A 16,724-nucleotide genomic window follows, 5' to 3' on the forward strand; every position below is an offset into this window, starting at 1 on the left:
GAGTTAAATTTGGAAATTTTCCCCCCGGTTTTTTTGGTTTTTTGGTTTTTTTTGTTTTTTTTGTTTTTTTTTTTTTCCCCAGCGATTGCTGCGTTTTCCCAGGGCCTGGGGCTGGGGAGGGGTTGGGGATTTTTCCCGGTGGATCCAGCAGGGATCTGTCCCTGTCGCCCCCCTGGCAGCAGATGTGGGATTAAGCAGCTCTGGCCCTCCCCAGACTCCCATAAAAAGGGGGAAGGAGCATTTCCAGGGATTTCCCACAGCCCATCAGGCTCCCTTCCAGACCTTATTCCGAATTTTCCCTTTTTTTTCTTCTCTCCCCATAAATCTGGCTGTTGTCCCTGATCCCACACACGAAGCCCTCCTTGTTTCCTGCTTTTCCTGCTCTGGGAATTCAGGGATTTGGGATCAGAATGGGAAATGGGAACGGGAATGGAAAAGGGAACGGGGATGGGAATGGAAATGGGAACGGGAATGGGAATTGGAATGGGAAGGGGGAAAATCCCACCAGGAAGGCGTCGAGAGCTTTTCCCCACGCTGGATTCCCAGGTTTTTTTTGGGAGAGCAGGAAGAAGCGAGCGGGACAACGACAACGATGCTCTTTATTGGCATCCCAAGGATACACACGGACAAATTCCACCCCCCGGGCCTCCCCCGTGCATCCCCCCCGGCTCATGCTGCCCCCAAACCCCCCAAAACCCCCCCAAAAATCCTTCTACTTCCTACGAAATCGGCCCTGGAATTACAGAGTGGGGGGTGGAGGAACACACGGGGTTGGTACAACACGAAACGAGCTCTGACTTTGGCTTGGGTTTCCCTCCTGGGTTTGGGGTTTTGGGTTTTTTGGGGGTTTTTTTTGGGTTTTTTTTTGGAATTTTATTTCCATGTTTGAGGCAGCCCCCGGCTCCTCTTTGGATGCTGAGTTTGTCCCCGTTCCCTCGGCCCTGAAAATCTGATTTTTGGGATTGCGGGTGCTGAAATCCCTTTCCCATGGCAATGAAAACCTGAGAGTGAGGCAGAGCTGTCCTGAGGAAAAGAATTCCCAGCGGGAGAGGCTGGGCCGGGCTGGCTCGCCCAGGAAATTCGGTTTGGATCCGGGCACCTCCTCCCAGGCACCCTCAGTTTGTGCTGGAGTCGCTTTTCCAAAAAACCCAGAGCAGTGGGAACCACCTGAAGGTGGCCAGCGATGGAATTCATCCCAAATCCATCCAAAATTCATCCCGAATCCATCCCAAATTCATGCCAAATTCATCCCGAATCCATCCCAAATTCATGCTAAATCCATCCCAAATTCATGCCAGATCCATCCCCAATTCATCCCAAATCCATCCCGAAGTCATGCCAAATTAATCCAAAATTCATCCAAAATTCATCCCAAATCCATCCCAAAGTCATGCCAAATTAATCCAAAATCCATCCCAAATCCACCCCAAATCCACCCCAAATCCACCACAAATCCATCCCAAATCCACCCCAAATCCATCCCAAATCCCTCCCAAATCCATCCCATCGTGTGGCTCGGCCTGGCAGGAGCTGGGATTTTCCAGCCCCTGCTGCGAGTGGGGCAAATTTCCCAGGATTTGGGTGTTGGGAGCAGTTTGGGATCTGCAGCACTCCCAGCCGGGCGCGGCTCTTCCTCTTGGCTGGAATCCCCCAAACCCCATCCCGAGCTTCTCCATCACCGGAGCGCAGCAGGGAGGGAAACTTCCAGAACATTTGGGGGATCTGGAATCCCACGGGGGCAGCTCCGGTCCCTGTCCCGGGAGCATCCCAGCCCTGCCGCGGGGTTTTGGGGGAGTCTTTAAGGCCAGAAATGAGGCGGGACCGAAGGGTTGGGATGGGAATTCCCACCTGGAAGTGGGGAGGGGACAGGGCTGTCCCCAAGGCGGGGCACACGGAGCACAGTTCCTATTTACAAGTCTCTCCTCCGGGAGGGCCGGGAAAATCCCGCTCTGCCTTCGGGGAGGAATTTCGGGATGAAATTCCGGGGCCTCGCCCGGCTCACCTGGCAGCGCGGCCACCTCGGGCTGCTCCGGGCAGAGCGCTGGGGACATCGCTGGCAGCCTGGTGACAGCTCTGGGGACATCGCCGGGAGCTTGGTGACAGCCCAGGGGACACGGTGACAGCCCAGGGGACATCCCCAGGAGCACAGTGACAGCCCAGGGGACACGGTGACAGCCCAGGGGACATCCCCAGCCCAGAGCTGCTCAGGGGACACTCCCCAGGAGCTTGGTGACAGCCCAGGGACATTGCCAGGCCGGTGACAGACCAGGGGACACCCCCAGGAGCACAGTGACAGCCCAGGGGACACGGTGACAGCCCAGGGGACATCCCCAGGAGCACAGTGACAGCCCAGGGGACACTCCCCAGCCTGGTGACAGCCCAGGGGACACTCCCTGGCCGGGTGGCCGCTCAGGGGACATTCCCCAGGTTGGTGGCCACTTAGGGGACATCGCTGGGAGCCTGGTGGCAGCCCAGGGGACACTCCCCAGGCTGGTGACAGCTCAGGGGACATTGCCAGGAGATTGGTGACAGCCCAGGGGACACTCCCCAGTCCGGGCCACTCCCCAGCTCGCCCAGCGTGGGCCGAACCCCCCCAGATGGCCTTGAGCGATGTCCCCTCCCCGGGGAGGTGCCGGGGTCACCCACGGGGGACCCGCGGGGACATTTCCGAGCCGCCCTTCACAGTGCTGGCACAGCGGGAGCCCTTTCAAGCGGGGTGGGGACAGCGGGGACAGTGCAAGGGTGGCAGGGTGGCCTCGGGCCGGTCCCTGCAGCTCGGGGACAGCGGGGACAGGGCGGGAGGGAGGAGCGGAGCCCGGGCGTGTCCCCGCACCGGGGCAGGCGCTCGGTCAGCGCTCTCCACCCTCAGTGTCCCCGTGGGACGCTCGGTGTCCCCTCGGTGTCCCCTCGGTGTCCCCTGCAGCGCCCACGGGGGGGGTCGTGGCACCCCAAAATCCGCTCCTCGGTGTCCGGGCCGGTCCCGGCTGCTCCCCACAAAGCCCCGCGGAGCTGCGGGGAGGCCGCACCCCAAATTTCACAGTGTAGGAAGCCGGGCCCCCTCCCCCAGCCCCTCAGAGCCCCCAAATCCCGGGCCAGCGGCTCCGGGGCGCTCCAGCCCCGCCCTTCCCCCGCTTTTGGGGGAAAGCAGCCGGATTTGGGGGCGCCGGAGGGGGACGGGGCGGGGCAGGAGGAAGAGGAGCCCCAGGGAGAAGGGGCTGGGACGGGGGAGAGAAGAGGGCTGAGAGCACGGTGGTCACCGCCGTGTCCATCTGTCCGTCTGTCCGTCCATCCCGCAGCCTCCCGGGGCTGGGAACGCTCCGGCCGCAGCCGGGATTTGGGATCGGGGTGGGGCTGAGCCCCCCCCCCCCCCCCCCCCCCCACGACACCGTCAGGGGCTGCCGGGCGGGGTCGGCGCGGGGAGGGGGCGGTACCGGCACCGGGAGCGACCCCGCTGCCTCCCCGCCGGAGCGCAGAGGGGGCGGGGGGAGCCCCCCCGGGCCGCCCTTCAGACGGGGGAGGTGGCCGTGGACTCGCTGGCCAGGCTGTCGGCGATGTCGCCGCGCTGGACCCTGCGCAGGGCGGCCAGCAGCGCGTCCAGCGTGGCCGACTCGCGGCTCGCCCAGTGCGCCAGGAGGGCGCGGGCCGGCGACTCCTCGCGCGTGAAGGAGTCGATCAGGTCCTCCTTGTAGCCCAGCTCGCCGGCCAGCTGCCGCCACGTGTCCTCGGCCGAGCTGCCCAGCAGCTTCTCCACCTCCTCCTGCTTGCTGGCCGGCAGCGCCGAGTACAGGCTCCCGTCCGCCTTGGGCGCTGCGAGGGGGGAAAACGGCCTGAAACCCATCCCAGGGGGCCGTGCCCGTCCCCCCTGCCCTTCCCGGGTGTCCCTGTCCGTCCTTCCTGTCCATTCCCGGTGTTCCTGTCCATCCCTGGTGTTCCTGTCCATTCCCGGTGTTCCTGTCCATCCCTGGTGTTCCTGTCCATCCCTGGTGTCCCTGTCCATCCCTGGTGTTCCTATGCATCCCTGGGTGCCCCTGTCCATCCTGGGGTGTCCATGTCCATCCTTCCTGTCCATCCCCAGGGTGTTCCTGTCCATCCCCAGGGTGTCCCTGTCCATCCTCCCTGTCCATCCTGGGGTGTCCCTGTCCATCCCAAATTGTCCCTGCCCGTCCCAGGTGTCCCTGTCCATCCTCCCTGTCCTTCCCTGGTGTCCCTGCCCATCCTTAGGTGTCTATCCCTGGGTATCCCTGTCCATCCCCAGGGTGTCTCTGTCCATCCCTGGGTGTCCCTGTCCATCCTCCCTGTCCATCTCTGGTGTCCCTGTCCATCCCCAGGGTGTCTCTGTCCATCCCCAGGGTGTCCCTGTTCGTCCTGGGGTGTCCCTGTCCATCCTCCCTGTCCATCCCTGGGTGTCCCTGCCCATCCCTCCTCTCCATTCCCAGGGTGTCCCTGCCCATCCCAAATTGTCCCTGCCCATCCCAGGTGTCCCTGTCCATCCTCCCTGTCCATCCCTGGTGTCCCTGCCCATCCCAGATTGTCCCTGCCCATCCCAGGTGTCCCTGTCCATCCTCCCTGTCCATCCCTGGTGTCCCTGCCCACCCCAGATTGTCCCCCTCCCCCATCCCTGGGATGTCCCCACCCATCCCGGGTGTCCCTGCCCGGCCCCTGCCCACCCCGGCTGTGCCAGCGGGTCCCACCTGGCCCCTGGGTGCCCTGCCCGGGGGGCTGCTGGTCGTGCAGGCTCTGGCTGTCCACGGAGATGCCGCTGTCGCTGTGCAGCTTCTCGCCCTCGGGGGACGGCGTCTGGTTCACCGGGCGGTTGTTGGCCCCTTGCTTGTTCTGCTTGCAGCTGTTCCACCTGCGGCCACAGGGACACGCAGGTGACGTCCCCAGGGGCTGCCGGGGGTTTGTCACCTCCCCTGGGGCTTGTCACCTCCCCTGGGGTTTGTCACCTCCCCTGGGGTTTGGCCCAGTTTCTGGTTTCTGTCCTGGTGCCAGGACAGGGACAGGGACAAGGACAGGGACAGGGACAAGGACAGGAACAGGGACAGGGACAGGGACTGGGGACAAGGACAAGGACAGGAACAGGGACAGTGACAGGGACTGGGGACAAGGACAAGGACAGGAACAGGGACAGTGACAGGGACTGGGGACAAGGACAAGGACTGGGACAAGGACAGGGACAGGGAGAGGGACAGGGACAGGAACAAGGATTGGGGACAGGGACAGGAACAGGGAGAGGGACAAGGATAGGAACAAGGACAGGGACAAGAAGGACAGGACAGGGGACAAGGACAAGGACTAGGACAGGGACAGGACAGGGGACAAGGACAAGGACTGGGACAAGGACAGGGACAGGAACAGGGACAGGGCAGGGGACAAGTACAGGGACAAGGACAGGGACAAGGACAGGGACAGGGACAGGGGTGCAGTGGGTCCCCCACCCTGCTGCCACCTCCCCCCTCACCCCTCAGCCACCTCACCCCTGACACAATTTTGGAAATCCGCCCAGCCTGGTGCCCTCAGTGGTGGCAGCTGTGGCTGTGGGACATCTGGAGCGGGGGTCCCACTGTTCCCCCCTCCCCAAATCCCCGTCCCTGGCCGTGGCCCGGTACCTCTTGAAGGCGATGTAGGCCACCAGCCCCACCACCACGGCGGCCAGGATGGAGCAGTAGACGGGGATGAGGTTGTCGCTGGTGCCGTGGGTCACCACGGGCTGCGAGCTGCCCATGACGGTGGTGGCCGTGTCCGCCGCGGTGCTGGCCACCCCCTCGGTGCTCAGCGGCTCCCTGGTGGCCGGCTCGGGGCTCTCAGAGGTCCCCAGGGCCGGGGCGTGCGTCGTCCAGCGAGGGTGGAGTCCTGCCAGGGCGGAGGGGAAGGGAAATGGGGATCAGGACGGGCATTTCCGCAGGGATCTCCTCCCGAGGCTGTGGGGATGGCAGAGGTGACAGCCCTGCCACGTCCCCTTGTCCCCAGGCTTGGCCTGGCTTGTCTCCAGGACAAGCCACAGCTGTCCCCTGCCCCGGGGGTGGCTGGAGGTGGCCGTGGCTTTGTCAGCGCTGTCCCAGCACAGCTCCCTTGGGGCGCAGCTCCTGCTGCCGGCCCCCAAATCCAGCGGAGCTGCCCCAGCTGCTCCCCCTCCGCCCCAAATCCACGCCAGGAGCGGGCTGAGGCAGCCCAGGTGTCTCACACCCCGCACGGAGCCGCCCCTGCGGCGCCAGGGCCTGGATTTGCCCCTTTCCCGGCCCCTGCCGGCTCCGTCCGGGAGTGACCCCGCTCCTGCCACACCCGGGCGTGTCCCAGGAGCACCGGATCCGTCTGGTCTTGCCCCAGGGAAACGCGTGGGTGCCCCATTCCATCCCATCCCATCCCATCCCGAATTCCCTGTGCCCTCTCCGGGCCTCTCCCCGGTGCCAGGGCCGGGCCACGTCCCCCAGCCCATCCCGGAGTGAGAATGAGTTGGGAATCATGGCAGGAGCTGGGACCTCGCCCTGCCACCCCCCTGCCAGCCCCCTGGGATCAGCGCCGGGCTGGGATTGTACCAAACTGGGATCAGCGCCGGGCTGGGATTGTGCCAGGCTGGAATTCGGCCCCGCCGGCCCCGAGGCCGCAGCGCTGTCGCAGGGGGGGTTGGTGGGGGTTGGTGGCATCCTGCCCTGCCGTGTCCCGGCCCCCGCTGCCCTTTGGGAGCCGCTCCCGAGCCGGCCGCGGACAAAGCCGGCCCTGTGTCCTTGACTTGTGGCTCCATTTACTCGACCCTTCCGCGGGAGCTGCCCCGCTGCCCGGCCCGGCGGCGGCCGGCACAAAGCGCTTTTCTCCCCGCCGCGCTCGGGGCAGGCAGTGACGCCGCTCCTGCCCGAGGATCGCCGCTGGCCCTGCCGAGGAGCCCCGGCGGAGCAGCCCTGGATGGAGCAGCCCCTCTGGAACAGCCCTGGATGGAGCAGCCCCTCTGGAACAGCCCTGGATGGAGCAACCCTGGATGGAGCAGCCCTGGATGGAGCAGCCACGCTGGATCAGCCCTGGATGAAGCAGCCCCTCTGAATCAGCCCCTCTGGAGCAGCCCCTCTGGATCAGCCCCGCTGGAGCAGCTCTGGATGGAGCAGCCCCTCTGGATGGAGCAGCCCCTCTGGATCAGCCCCTCTGAATCAGCCCCTCTGGATCAGCCCCTCTGGATCAGCCCCTCTGGATCAGCCCCTCTGAATCAGCCCCTCTGGATCAGCCCCTCTGGATCAGCCCCTCTGAATCAGCCCCTCTGGAGAAGCCCCTCTGGATCAGCCCCTCTGGATCAGCCCCTCTGGATCAGCCCCTCTGGAGAAGCCCCTCTGGATCAGCCCCTCTGGATCAGCCCCTCTGGATCAGCCCCTCTGGATCAGCCCCTCTGGATCAGCCCCTCTGGAGAAGCCCCTCTGGATCAGCCCCTCTGGAGAAGCCCCTCTGGATCAGCCCCTCTGGAGCAGCCCCGCTTCCTCCAGGAGCTCGGCGCAGCTCCGACTTTTGCTCTGCCCCGTTTCCCCCCTTCACCCTTCCCCGCGGGGCTGGAGCTGCGCTTGGGACACCGACAGGGACAGGCAGGAAGCCCCAGCTCCTTTCTCTCGCCCAGCACCGCCAGACCCCAGCGCCGCTGCCCAAAGCCAGGCCGAGCCGCGCCTCGGCAGCCCCACCGGGAGTGTCCCTGCGGCGGCGGCAGAGCCGCGACAATGACACAGCGACACCGGGCACGGCCCTTACCCCGGCACTCCGCATCCGCCACGGGCGTGCACTCCCGCACCAGCACCTCGTTCTCCTCGCACGTGGTGCAGGGCAGGCAGGGGTCCACGAAGTTGGCCTCGCTGGAGAAGGTGCCCTCGGGACACTCCTCGCACACCGTGTCCTGCGAGTCCTTGCAGGGGAACATGAGGCCGAAGCCCACCTCGCAGACGCGGCACTCGCGGCAGCTCCCGCTGGCCGCGTCCTGGAAGTAGCCGTAGGCGCAGCGGCACACGGCGTCGTCGGTCTCGACGCAGGGCGCCGACATGCTCTGCAGCCCCTCGCACTGCGTGCACGGCTTGCACGGCTCCGTGGCGCTCGCCGTGTCCGAGAAGGTGACACCTGCGGGGGCCGGGAGATGCTGGTTGGGATCAAATCCCTGCTTCCCATCCCAGCGTTTCCCTCTGGGGTCAGGGGGAGAGGGGTTCCCCCTCTGCGGCCCACCCCCCGCCCCCCCCAGACTCAGCTTCCCGTTAACACTTTCTGCATTCCCACAGAAATTCCCAGCTCCACATCTCGCAGGCCCATTCACACCTTCCCCATTCCCCAGCAATTCCCACTTTGGAGCATCCTTCCAGGCTCAGATTCTCATTCACACCTTCCCCATTCCCCAGCAATTCCCACTTTGGAGCATCCTTCCAGGTTCCCTTTCCCATTGACACCTGAACCATTCCCACCACAATTCCCAGCTCCGAGCACCTTCCAGGCTCTGCTCCCCATTCCCGCCTGGATTCCCGGCTCTGAGCATCCACCAAAGGTCCCTGCTCCCATTAACGCTTTCCCCATCCCCCAGCAATTCCCAGCTCCGGCATCTCCCAGGCCCATTCACACCTTCCCTATTCCCGCAGCAATTCCCACTTTGGAGCATCCTTCCAGGTTCCCTTTCCCATTGACACCTGCACCATTCTCACCACAATTCCCAGCTCCGAGCACCTTCCAGGCTCTTCAGCCCATTCACACCTTCCCCATTCCCGCAGCAATTCCCACTTTGGAGCATCCTTCCAGGCTGCCTTTCCCATTAACATCATCCCCATTCCCGCCTCCTCAAACCATTCCCGCCTCAATTCCCAGCTCCGCGGGGGTCCAGCCTGGCTGCGCTGCCCATCCCCGCGCTCTCTGCTCACATCCCGCCGCTAATTCCTGATTTTATTCCCATTTCCGACCTCCCGACGGTCCCTCCGGGCATCCCCGCTCCTCACATCCCGTCACTTTCTCCTCCGCATCCTCCCGGGGGTCCCCCGCGCCCCCTGCCCGGCCGCGTGTCCCCGGCTGGCGGAGCGATGCGGTGACATCGCCGAACCGCTGACTCTGCCTGACCCCGCGGCTCCCGCGCTCCGGTTTCATCCTGCCGGGGAAATCAATCCCCGCGCCTCGCTGTGCCCGCTCCCGGAGGAGTTCGGGGATATTTTTAGCCCCGGAAGAGGGAGCGGAGCCCGTCCTGGAGGACGCAGCTGCTGCTGCCCCCGCGCCGGCCGCTCCCGGCGATCCCACCGGAGCCCCGGCCCCGTCCCGGGGAAATTCCAGCCGCAGGGATGGAGAAGGGGCCGGGGAGCCCGGCCACGATCCCTGCGCTGCTGGGCCTCGTGCCGACCCCCGGTCAGCCCCAGGGATGGTGCTGGGAATGGATTCCTGCTCCCAGCAGCTTCCCTGGGGACACCGAGCTGTTTGGGACAGGAATTTCGGGCTGCTCCAGAGGGGGATGGGGCGCCCCAAACCCCCGGGAACCGGCGGTCCCATCCCAGCCTCGGCAGCGGATCTTTCCCATCCCCAGCACCTTCCCTCACCCTGTGCCCCCGTGTCCTGAGCCTCCCCTGAGGCTTTCGCTGCATCTGCAGGGGATGCGTAATCCCAAAATCCTGGAATGGTTTGGGTCAGGAGGGACCTTAAACCCCACCCAGTCCATGCACAGGGACACCTCCCGCTATCCCAGGCTGCTCCCAAGCCCGTCCTCGGACACTCCCGGGGACGGGCCAGCCACGGCTGCCCTGGGCACGCTGTCCCCGCCGCCGCCAGCCCCGCGGTGGCCGAGCAGCCCCTGCCCCGTGCCCGGCCGGGCGAGCAGCGCCGGAGCAGCCCCGGGGCGGCACACGCGGCTCCCATTAACCTGGGCTCATCCCTCGCATTATCCTGAATTATTGATGGGCGCCATTAGAGCGGGGAAGTGGCCAGGAAAGGCTTTCGGCTGAGTGGGCACATTTGCAGTGGCAGCCGAAGGTATCTGAGCTGAGCAATTACAGCCCAGATTCAAACGGGCCCCTCGACCCCATCCCTCCCTCCCCCGGAGGCTGCGAGGGATAAATAAATCATGAGGCAGCACCCGGGCACCGGGGAGGGCTGGAATGGGGGGGAAAAGGGGGAATTAGAGCAACTCCCCCCCCCCTTTTGGGGTGGTTTCTGGCAGCCCCCCCGGGCTTTGGCGGGGGCCGGGCTTTGGTTGCAGCAGATTTTTTTCCGGAACGATTCCCCCCGCGGGTCGGGAACGCGTCCAAGGGAGTGCTCGGAGGAGGCAGCCCGGGGTGCAGGTGGGGACCCTCGGCCCTGGGCCGTGCCCGCATTCCTGGGGCACAGGCTGTGCCAGGAACGGGGCTGCCTCCACCTGCCCGGCCCGCGGCAGCAGGATCTGGGGAGATCCGGGGAGATCCGGGGGGGTCCGGGGGGATCCAGGGCCGCAGGGGTCCTCTCCCCATCCCAGCAAGGGACGGCTGTGGTGTTTGCAGGTTTCCTTCCCTCCACACCCCAAAATCCCTCTCAGGGAAGAGCTGAGGGTGGGGAGGAGGTTTTTCCCTTGGTGGGATCCATCCCTCACTGGGATCCATCCCTCACTGGGATCCATCCTTTGGTGAGATCCATCCCTCACTGGGATCCGTCCCTTGGTGAGATCCATCCCTCACTGGGATCCATCCCTCACTGGGGTCCATCCCCCTCTGGGATCCATCCCTCGCTGGGATCCATTCCTCGCTGGGATCCATCCCTTGGTGAGATCCATCCCTCACTGGGATCCATCCCTCGCTGGGATCCATCCCTCGCTGGGATCCATCCCTCGCTGGGGTCCATCCCTCGCTGGGGTCCATCCCTCGCTGGGATCCATCCCCTCAGCCAGGAGGGATCCAGCCCCGTTTCCCGGCCGGGCGCAGGGAGGCAGCGCCGTCCATCGATTTCTCAGGACGCTGAGGTATTTTTAGCCCTGCCCTGGCTCTGCTCTGTCCCTGCTCGGCTCCTCCAGCCTCCTCTGCCTCCTGTCCGCTCCCTCCCAGCCCCGCGCCGGCCCTTCCCCCTCTCCCATCGCCTCCCTGGAGCCGCCCCGGCCGGGCTGGCACCGCTGTTCCCGGCAGATCCCTGGCAGATCCCCTGCAGATCCCCTGCAGATCCCCGGCAGATCCCCGGCAGATCCCCGGCAGATAACTGGCAGATAACCAACATATCCCTGGCAGATCCCCTGCAGATCCCCAGCAGATCCCCAGCAGATCCCCGGCAGATCCCCGGCAGATAACTGGCAGATAAGCAACAGATCCCTGGCAGATCCCCTGCAGATCCCCAGCAGATCCCCAGCAGATCCCCGGCAGATCCCCGGCAGATAACCAGCAGATAACTGGCAGATAACTGGCAGATAACCAACAGATAACCAACAGATAACTGGCAGATCCCCAGCAGATAACTGGCAGATCCCTGGCAAATAACCGGCAGATAACCGGCAGATCCCCGGCAGATCCCCATCAGATACCAGCAGATCCCCAGCAGATCCCCAGCAGATCCCTGCCAGATCCCCGGCAGATCCCCAGCAGATCCCCAGCAGATCCCTGCCAGATCCCCGGCAGATCCCCAGCAGATCCCCAGCAGATAACCAGCAGATCCCCAGCAGATCCCCAGCAGATCCCCGGCAGATCCCCAGCAGATCCCCGTCCTCCAGCCCCGGAGGGCTCCCGGCGCTGCCTGCCGCGGGCAGGGCGCTCCCGGCGCCTGCCCCTCCCTCCCTGCCGGGGTTTGCCTCTCCCTCCTCAGTTTTGCTGCGATTTTTGTGGCCTTTGCGGGGTTGGAAATAAAAATAAATAAATAAACGGGAGACGAGGCTGGGGGTGGATCTGAGGTCAGCCGGGGTGGGCTGGGGGATTTTTTGGGGATAAATGTTGGGCCAGCAGGTGAGAGGGAGAGCGGGGACGGGGCTGGGAATGATCCCCAGGGCGGGGGCTGGTGCCAGAGCAGGGAATCCGGGAATATCCCAATCCCCAGGATCCTCCCGTGCACGGCACCATCCCAAACCCCACCCCGGGCTTGTGAGCTCTGCCCAGACTCCGCTGTGGGGCTGAGCCCCTCCCCGTGCCCCAAAACTCCCATTTTGGGGGAAGAATCTCCCGTTTTAACCAATCCTTTCCCCGGAACGCGGCCCGAGCCCCACCTGGCTCAGCAGAGGGGTGACCCGGGAACGCTTCCAGGAGGGAACGAGGGATGCTCGGGGAGAGCCCGCGGCCTGTCCCGGGGGCTGGGGGTACTCACTGTCCAGGCAGGGCTCGCAGACGGTCTGGTTGACCCCGCAGGGCTGCACCACGCCCTCGCCCACGTTGCAGACCCGGCAGCACTCCCCGCTGGCCGTGAACAGCTTGGAGAAACAATCGTCCTTGGAGGCGCCGGCGGGGCCCTGGCGGGAGAGCAGAGCCCGGGGGTCACTCCTGTCACCCCGGGGGATGTGACAGCCAGCGCAGGGCCTGCTCTGGGGACACCCCACTCGTGCTACAGGCGGGTTTGGGAGGGAAAAGCGCTTTTCCAGGCAAAATTCACTCCTCAGGGGAAGGCCCTGCCGAGTTCTGCGGCTGGAGGGAGCCCCAGGGGTGTTTTGGGGTGCTGTGGCCTCAGTTTGTCCTTGTCGCTCCCTCAGCCGCCTCCCCTGAGGGCGCTGCGCCGTCCCGGGGGGCTCAGCCCTTCCCAGCCTGAGGAATGGGAGAGGAGAGGAGAAATTCCTGCCTCGGCGGAGGGTCTGGAGAGCCTGGGTGGCACCTCTGCCCCCCGAAACCCCCTGGCCCCAGAAACGAGACGGAAATGAGGAACTGAGGGGGGCAGCAGGAGCTTCGGTGACCTCCCTGCGTGCTGTCCCCGCTGGTACCACCTGTCACCGCCCCCGAAAGCCACGAACATCCCACGGGCCACCCCCACGGGCCCTCTGCAGCCCGGGGAGGGGCGAGCTGCTCCCCAAAACCCCTCCTGGCCAGACGGGGGGTGCGGGAGCCGCGTCCCGCAGGTCCCAGCCCTCCCCCTGCTCCCTCTGCTCGCAGCCCCGGGGCCGCTCCGTCCCTTTGCCACCCACCCACGGCTGATTTTGGGGAAGGGGCGGGCGGGGAGGCGGGGGGAGAGGCTCGGGGGAGCATCTGGCGGCCTCGTCAGCGCCTTGGCCGCGTCCCCGCGCTCGGTGCGGCGCTCGGAGCTCCGCACGCCGCATCCGGCGGGGCCGAGACAATGGAGCGCCAATTCCAGGCAGCTGAATGACAAAGTGCTCCAATTACCCTGCGCTGCGAGGCGGCCGCTCCCCCTCCCCGCCGCGGCTCCGCCAGCCCGCCCTGGCAGCCCCTTTTTCCAGACCCTTTTTCCAGACCTTTTTCCCAGGCTCTTTTTCCAGACCCTTTTCCCAGACCCTTTTTCCAGACCCTTTTCCCAGACATTTTTCCCAGGCTCTTTTTCCAGACCCTTTTTCCAGACCCTTTTCCCAGACCCTTTTCCCAGATCCTTTTTCCAGACCCTTTTCCCAGGCTCTTTTTCCAGACCCTTTTCCCAAGCCTTTTTTCCAGGCCCTTTTTCCCAGGCTCTTTTTCCAGACCCTTTTGCCCAAGCCCTTTTTCCAGACCCTTTTCCCAGAACATTTTCCCAAGCCCTTTTTCCAGGCCCTTTTTCCCAAGCCCTTTTTCCAGACCCTTTTTCCAGACCCTTTTCCCAAGCCCTTTTTCCAGATCCTTTTCCCAGACCCTTTTCCCAGAACCGTTTCCCAGAACCGTTTCCCAGACCCTTTTCCCGCTCCGGGTGGGCAGGAGGGGTTGGAATATCGGGAATCCTCCCAGCACCCCCAGATGTCCCCTGGGAGGGGGTTTGGGGTGAGGCCACGCGCCCCTCGTGGGGGCACATTTGGGGTTTTGGGGCCAAGCTGGCCACAGCTCATCCCGCTGCTCCACTCGGGCAGGGTTCGGCCTCTCCCCGGGAAGCACTTCCAGAGGCTGGGAATGGGGCTGGGGGCAGCCGGGTGTGCCTGGCTGTGGCTAGTGACAGGGCTGGCCACCGGGGCATCCAGAACATCCCGTGATCCCAGACTTCCCGTGCTTCCAGAGCTTCCAGAGATCCCAGAGCATCATGATCCCAGAGCATCCAGAGATCCTAGAGCTTCCAGAGATCCTAGAGCTTCCAGAGATCCCACAGCATCCAGAGATCCTAGAGCATCATGATCCCAGAGCTTCCAGAGATCCCAGATCATCCCACGATCCCAGATCTTCCCCTGATCCCAGAGCTTCCCTCAATCCCAAAGCTTCCAGAGATCCCACAGCTTCCAGAGATTCCAGAGCATCCCCCAATCCCAGAGCACCCAGAGATCCCAGATCTTCCCCGCCACGATCCCAGATCTTCCGTTCCAGCTCCCCCACGCCACGGGCAGCTGCGAGCGGCCCCGCGTGGGACGGGCCTGGCCGGGCCACCCGGATCCGCTCTCGGGCCACCTGTCCCCTCGCCGCGGGGCCGCTGCCACCCCCCGCCGGCTCCCCCGCCCACGCTCCCCGAACGCTGCGCAAAACGCAATTCCCCGCTCCAGGTGCCGCGGGCCCCCCTCGCTCCGGGGCTTTCCCTTCGGGGCTGGGGGCGCCGAGCCCCCCCCCGAGGCTGGGAAGGGGCACCTGGTCCGCGTTAGGCCGCGGAAATGCGCGCGTTGTTAGCGCAGCTCCCGGTGACAAAGCCGCGGGTATTAACGCCATAAAGCATCCTGACAGCTGGCCCGGCCCGGCCGCGGGCGGAGGGCGCAGGCGACACCTCTGGAAGCTCTTAATTGCTTTTTGGAGCCGTGCCGGGGCGGGTTGGAGCCCGAGCAGGCGCTGCTGGGTGAGGACAGAGCCGCTCCGAGCGGGATTTCGGAGCCCTGGCACCGCGGAGCTCCCGGCACCAGGCAGGGGATGCTCCAGCTGGAGACGAGCCCGGCTGCGAGATCCGAGCCCGGCTGCGAGATCCGAGCCCGGCGGGCGCGCTCTGCCTCTCTTGGCCGAGCACCGCGTCTGGGAGAGGCCAAATCCCGGCTCCCAGCGATTCCCGAAGTTTGGGCAGCTCGGGAAGCCGCGTCCGAGCGCTGCGGATCCGGCCGGCCCTGGGGGGCTCTGCCGCTCCCGGGCCGAGCAGAGCAGGTACCGAGCAGCGAGCGGGGCGGGCCGGGGTGCGGGGTCCCGGGGTGCCGGGGTGCGGGTGTCCTGGGGTGCCGGGGTGCGGGGGGCTGAGGGGGTCCCGGGGTGTGGGCACAGCTGGGGGGGCGCAGCCGGGGTCCCTGTTGTCCCCCCCGGGGACACTCCCAGCCCCGCAGGTGCAGTCCCGGAGGGCAGAACCAGCCCCCCGAGGTGACCCCGGCGCAGGGAAGTGGCGATTTGGGGACATCACGGCCCCGCTGCAGCAGCCGGGGAGGGGCGAGAGGGCGATGCCCTGGGGGGAATGGCTGGGATCCATCTGGCTGGGACAGCTCCGGGCCCTCCTGCCCCCCGCCCGCTGTGCCAGCGATCCCGGGGCAGTTTGGCCATCCCGATCCCGTGGGGGGTGTGGGGGGAAGGACCCCCCCCCCACACACACGGCACGGCGGTGCCAGCCCCGCTCCGCTCCTCAGCCCCTGCACGGAGCGGCTGAACTCCGCCTTTAATATCCTGCCCGAGGGGTGTCCGGCTGCCTGACGGCCCCCCTGGGACCCCCGGCAAATCCTGCCCCCAAAAATGCCCCGTTCCTGCCCCAGCTGCGGGCTTGGACTCCCCCGGCCCCACTCCGGGCACTCCCCTGTCTGCTGGCCCCCCCCTGCCCGTGCCCTGAAGTTTTTTGTCTGGGGCACACGGCGAGGGCTCAGCCGGGAGGAAAAGGCTCTCAGCCTCAGCTCCGGGGCAGCTGGGAACCGGGAAAGTCTGGGAGAGGTTGCGGGGGGTGCGTGGGGTGATGAAGGCGCTGGGGGGGTTCTGCCCCCGCTCCCCCCCGGGCTGGGGCTCCGTCACTCTTTGCAGCGGCAGAGCTCGGGGCAGCGGCACCGGAGGGGCTGCGGGACCCCCATCCCCACCCAGCTCCCCACGACCCCTCCCTCCGCACCCCAAAGAGCTCTGCCCGCCCCCCACCCCGGGGCTCTCCGGTGCCCCCGGGACCCTCCAGCCCCGCACGGCAGGGACCCCACTCCTGCCTGTGCTGCCCCTCACCCGCGGGGCTCCCATCCCGGGGCCCCCGGGACCCTCCGAACACCCCCGGGTGAAGCCTCCGGGCCCCTCCATCCCACCCCCGCCCGGTGCCTCGGGGAACTCTCCATCCCCCGGTGCCTCCGGGGACGCTCCCGGTGCCCCCGGGACGCTGCATCCCCTCCCCGCCGGGGCTCTCGGGGCTCCCCCGGGCGCTGCTCCCCGCACTCACCGCCGGCAGCAGGAGCAGCAGCAGCGGCAGGAGCCCGGCCATGGCGCGGGGGGAGCGGGGCCGGTGACACCCCCGAAAGCCGGAGCGCGGCCGGGCTGCCCTCGCTCTGCCGCTCTCCGCCGCGGCGGCGGCCAGAAAAGGGCTGCAAGTCCCTCCCCCTCCTCCTCCTCCTCCTCCTCCCCGCCCCCGGAGCATCACGGAGCGGCCGAGCCCGCACCCTCCGCCGCCGCCGCCACACAAAGCCCGGGCCCCCCCCGGGCTCCCCCCGGGCGCCGCCGCCCGCCCACGAAGCGCTTTTGGGGTGCGCTCGCTCCGAGCCCAGCCGGGGCTCTTCAGCCCATCCATCGCTTTTTCCTCCTGTGCCGTCTGTCCGTCCTTCAGCC

The 16,724-nt window shown here is 66.2% G+C and overlaps 1 protein-coding gene across 1 annotated transcript; it reads right to left on the reverse strand.

The window, feature by feature from the left end:
- Nucleotides 1-3,384: 3,384 nt before the first annotated feature.
- NGFR (nerve growth factor receptor) lies at nt 3,385-16,410 on the reverse strand. Its single transcript, XM_053965541.1, has 6 exons — nt 16,342-16,410; nt 12,232-12,373; nt 7,723-8,082; nt 5,610-5,853; nt 4,692-4,852; nt 3,385-3,807 (listed from the first exon to the last, which is right to left on the reverse strand). The coding sequence occupies exons 1-6, from the start codon at nt 16,381-16,383 to the stop codon at nt 3,506-3,508; spliced, it is 1,251 nt and encodes a 416-aa protein (XP_053821516.1). The 5' UTR covers nt 16,384-16,410; the 3' UTR covers nt 3,385-3,505.
- Between the last annotated feature and the right edge of the window lie 314 nt (nt 16,411-16,724).

The sequence above is a fragment of the Vidua chalybeata genome, chromosome 26 (genome assembly GCF_026979565.1).
Source record: "Vidua chalybeata isolate OUT-0048 chromosome 26, bVidCha1 merged haplotype, whole genome shotgun sequence".
NCBI lineage: Eukaryota > Metazoa > Chordata > Aves > Passeriformes > Viduidae > Vidua > Vidua chalybeata.

Excerpts from the sequence above, each read along its gene's own strand:
- NGFR (XM_053965541.1), bottom strand. The coding sequence starts at position 16,383 with ATGGCCGGGCTCCTGCCGCTGCTGCTGCTCCTGCTGCCGGCG. Across the intron at positions 12,374-16,341 it reads TGCTGCTCCTGCTGCCGGCG|GGCCCCGCCGGCGCCTCCAA; the intron begins GTGAGTGCGGGG and ends CTCTCCCGCCAG. Across the intron at positions 5,854-7,722 it reads GGCGGATGCGGAGTGCCGGG|GACTCCACCCTCGCTGGACG; the intron begins GTAAGGGCCGTG and ends CCGCCCTGGCAG.